The sequence below is a fragment of the Echiichthys vipera genome (assembly GCF_963691815.1).
Source record: "Echiichthys vipera genome assembly, chromosome: 12".
Taxonomy (NCBI): domain Eukaryota; kingdom Metazoa; phylum Chordata; class Actinopteri; order Perciformes; family Trachinidae; genus Echiichthys; species Echiichthys vipera.
The window spans coordinates 15057812-15062729 of record NC_139837.1 but is presented as its reverse complement, the minus strand read 5'-3'; the positions used below and the strand labels follow the sequence as shown (position 1 = coordinate 15062729).

The 4918-nt window shown below is 43.2% G+C and overlaps 1 protein-coding gene across 1 annotated transcript; it reads left to right on the top strand.

The window, feature by feature from the left end:
- Positions 1-2807: 2807 nt before the first annotated feature.
- Positions 2808-4718, top strand: LOC310954609 (homeobox protein SIX6; the record flags this gene model as incomplete). The annotated part of the gene is made up of 2 exons (XM_083924180.1): positions 2808-3379; positions 4553-4718. 2 exons carry the CDS (start codon positions 2808-2810, stop codon positions 4716-4718), a joined length of 738 nt encoding a protein of 245 aa, XP_083780306.1.
- Between the last annotated feature and the right edge of the window lie 200 nt (positions 4719-4918).

The following is a 4918-nucleotide window of genomic DNA, read 5'->3' as shown; positions in this document are numbered from 1 at the left end:
TGATTTGACAATTTATTATTGAGTTCTTCCAGACATTAAACTGAAGCATTAATTAAGTTAAAAATATATATATACACATAAAGGGGCAATTTCAAAATAAAGGTGCATTTTAAAGATGATATATGTATATATATATATATATATATATATGATAAGACCCGACCCCGGATAAGCGGATGAAGATGAGATGAGATATATATATAAATATATGTATATATATATATATATACATATATATATCGGGGTTTTTTTTTTACCATTGAAGCGATCCAGATCAATGTGGCCCATTGTTACACCCCTAAAAAAGGGCCTATTTGCGGGTTTTCCCATATATTAATATATGTAGCACCTGTTTAATGACGTAGTTATACTAAAACAAAGAACAACAACGACTTCACAATGAGAAAACAAAATTGTGTCCTTTTTCCCCCTGCTATAAATGTTTTAACAGCGTATAAACTAGACGTGTTGCTTACAAAGCATAGTCTACAATCGTTATTTCCAGCCCTCCGTTTAAGAGATCCCAATCTCGCCTATATTTTATTGATGCGCGCTTCCTAGAAAAAAGTATTGCAGTCCTTGTAAATTTAGGTTGGGACGGGCAGACTGCAGGGATGAAATATTTACAGGCAGTTTAATATTTCAGACAACCTTGTCAGTCGTCCTCGGAATTTACTTCCACTGCTGCATCTGATGCAGATCCTATCCTTTATTTACCAATAGGCCTATTTACCTTTTTGTTTGTATAATAATATGGGGGATGAATGGCGAAGTTGGATACACAGAATTGTCTTAATCTGCTCATAACTGCCGCTCCATCTGCCAAATTGGTAATTTCATGAAGATGATACGGCCTGTTTTGTTTGTCAATGCAAACCTATTGCAGCATGAAGAGATGCATATGCAAATTCCTCATCATCAAATTGTAATTCTTTAATCTGCAATGATGATCTGCGGTCTCCAGTAAACCAGTGTAGAGAATGAACAGCTTCCTGTGCAGAAGGCATTTCATAACCCCGCATCAAGAGTGTATAATTCATGCAAAAAGAGCCCGAGGGGGATTCAGCTCGAGTGAGCGGTGTGTGCGTGCGTGCGCGTGCATGGGAGAGAGACAGAGAGGGAAAGGGAGGGGGGGGTCTGTGAAAATAATATCAGGATTTTCCGTCAGAATGAACTTTACTACTGTATCCAGCCATGAAATAATCTGACCCGACACTTCAAACCATCTGCGCTATCTATCCGCCCTCTTATTTACTAAATCAGCCTGCGCACAAAACGGAGTGTGTCTGATACTAAAGCCGAGTAGCCTGGCAGGGCCATGATAATCCTATATACACAAATATCACGTTTATTCCCTGCTATGCTTCACGACCATCACATAAGCAGCCTCCCTGCTCTGGCGCTGTCGGCGCTGATACAAGCATACTGTAAATAAAGGCAGATGTAGCTACTGTACAAGTCTGCCGGTATCACATCACAAACACACACACACACACACACACACACACACACACACACACACACACACACACACACACACACACACACACACACACACACACACACACACACACACTGCCAATATAACAGAAATCAAGTAGCCTGGGTTTTCAAAAATAACATTTATTCATGCTTCACATAAAAGAGCATGCATCATAACTTGGGCTCTAATTTGCTAGTTAATAAATTAGCACTTTTGTGAGGTCTCAACTAACTCGGGTCAAGGCTGCGAAACTGAGTTGGCTGCATTTTCACAGTCCTGTTGAAATTAAAGCCCACATTGACCCTTGAGGTAAAAAAAAAAGATTCCTACAATTCAGCATCGAAGAGCATTAAGGATGTATTAAGCATAACGAATCTTATTTTAAATGTAGACATAAGGTATATTCCAGTTGCAGTAGCCTTAACATTTAGCCACGAGACATGATATAGGAATATTATATGATAAATATATTAAAGGAGAGACTATAAAAGCCACAGTTAATTATGTATAGCCTTTATTCATACTGTGTAATTCTCAACTGTGTGCATGATATTGTCTAACATTTAATAGGCTGTTTCTGAGTGTTAGGGCAGCCTCGTCGGCGGGGATGTGTCTTTGCTGTGAAGCCCGTTTCAAGAGCTCTAAAGGGAGACTGAGCTGAGCGTGTTTGCCTGCTTTGGCACTTGACTATATAGACTGAAGAGTTTTTCCTTTAACACAAAGGCAGAGGGTGTTTGGAAAAAGCACGGCGGGGCAGCTAAACGTTTGAAGACGCGAAGCAAAAAGGTCAAAATGTTTATATTATTTTTGAAAAAGGGAGGTGCTGAGATCTCCTTTACGCCCGATTGGCCGAACTTGACAGTGATTGACGTGCATCCATGGCAACCGGGCAGCCAATCTGCCAAGTCCAATAGGAAATCATCGGAGGGGGTTTGACTGTCTTTTTCTCCCCCCTTAAAAAATACATCTCGGCTCCGGCTTTAATTCTTTCGTACTTTCAATCCGAGCCTACCTTGAAAAATACATCGCGGCTCCGGGTTTAATTTCCTCCCGCACCTTCAGCCCCTGTTGACTGCCAAGTTTGGCCAGCCCGAGGATGCGGTAGCCGGCCCCCACGCATGCAGCATCGTTCCTCCTCCGCGGCGTTTGGGGTTTGCGTTTTTCACGGCTGGTCAGGCGATTGGTTCGGTAACTTTGGGGATTGCCTTGTTTTTTTCGGCGTCTTGGACTGCCTCGGCGCACGGAAAGCAGAAGCAGGAGGACTCGACGCGGAGGAGAGAGAGAGGAGAAAGGAGGGGGAGAGGGAAACACAGGAGAAGCCTCCATGTTTCAGCTGCCCATCTTGAATTTCAGCCCCCAGCAGGTCGCCGGGGTCTGCGAGACTCTGGAGGAGAGCGGGGACGTCGAGCGCCTCGGCCGCTTCCTCTGGTCGCTGCCCGTCGCGCCAGCGGCCTGCGAGGTCCTCAACAAGAACGAGTCGGTGCTGAGGGCCCGGGCCGTCGTCGCCTTCCACACCGGCAATTTCCGAGAACTCTACCACATCCTGGAGAACCACAAGTTCACCAAAGAGTCGCACACTAAGCTGCAGGCGCTGTGGCTGGAAGCGCACTACCAGGAGGCTGAAAAGCTGCGGGGACGCCCGCTGGGTCCGGTGGACAAATACAGGGTGAGGAAGAAGTTCCCCCTACCCAGAACCATATGGGATGGAGAGCAGAAAACCCACTGCTTCAAGGAGAGAACCCGGCATTTGTTAAGAGAATGGTATTTGCAGGATCCCTACCCGAACCCCAGTAAAAAGAGGGAGCTTGCACAGGCTACAGGACTTACACCCACACAAGTAGGAAACTGGTTCAAAAATCGCAGACAAAGAGACAGAGCAGCGGCTGCGAAGAACAGGTGAGCTGCATGCACCTCTGGTTATGATCATGATAGCTGCAACAGAAGCCGAACTATTTCTAAATAAAGAACAAGAACACACCCTGTGATTTCAGTTTAATATAGCTAAACAGGCTGCAGTCCACGCTGCTCGGAGCTATTCAGTTTTGACACAATGTCTCTAAATATTTACTCAGAATCGTCCTGTAATCCTACAATCACCGGGGCTTTTCTTTGGTCCTAAATGCTGCCTGCAGTGTGACATATTTTAGGGGATTTAAATGCAGAAAAACAAATCAGCAGTGGTGACTATAAAAACAAACATTTCATAATGCATTTCAGATTATTGGGAGAACAAATATCTGGATTATTGGTTTTACTTTTAAGATTAAAACAATACTGGAGAACATTAAAGGCCATAGCTAGTAATTCTGCATGTTATTTTATATTTATTGGATTTTTGATTGTGCCCTATAAGCCAATGCATATCTATTTTAATTATAATAATAATAAAGATAATATCAGAGGCCTATAGATCTATTTCAATAAATAATGGGATGTAGGCCTTATTTTCCATTATAATCGAAGAAATTATTTTGATAGACCTATTACAGTGTGGGTTGAGGTCACTGTAGTCCTCTTTAATACAGCTAAAACAGCCCATCATTAACCAGTGTGTGTATGCTGTAGTTAGTGGTATAATCCGTAGGTCTACATTAAGTAGGCTCTTCGTAAAATGGCACATTTAGCTATATCTATCCTATCAGCGTAGCCTGTTTTATAGTAACGGTCTTGATGTGGCGGGTAATGCTCAATAAAATCTACCATAACAGGGCTATTTGTTTGGGAATTAGGGATATTTACAACCATGCATAGTGCAAAAAATGCCATTTTTACGTAATTAAATTTCATATTGTGTTTTTTATTAAAGTGAAAATGAAATAAAACAAGCCGATGGTTGAGATGTTTCAGGATTGTAAGGGAAAATACACAGCAGACAAATACATAAAGGTCTATAAAATAAAAATAACTCTCAGTTAAAGAAGATCTTATTTTTCACATTCATTTCCCCCCAAATTGTTGTGATTTTGTTTCCAAAATCTGATTTTTTTTTTTTTTATTACACTGTAAAGAATAAACTCTGTGCCCAGTGTTTATGTCACGTTGCCCCGTCTCTCCGTGTCTTCTGCACAGGCTCCAGCAGCAGGTCCTCTCCGGCGGCTCGGTTCGCTCCCTGGCTGACGAGGACGGTACCGTGGACCGCCTGGGGAACTCGTCCAGTCCGGAGGCCAGTCTGTCCAGCAAAGCAGCCGCCTCGGCCATCTCCATCACCTCCAGCGACAGTGAATGTGACATCTGACGGGCCGATCGACGGTGGTGATGAATTGAAGGGGGGATACGAGTGAAAGACAATCCAATAAAACAAGTCATAGTGCCTGCGTCGAGTAAAAGATACACACACACACGCACATACCCACACACACACACACACACACATACACAAACTGATATTTGACGGGTGCCAAAACATGAGGGGATCTGTGATCTGCGGCGGAGCCC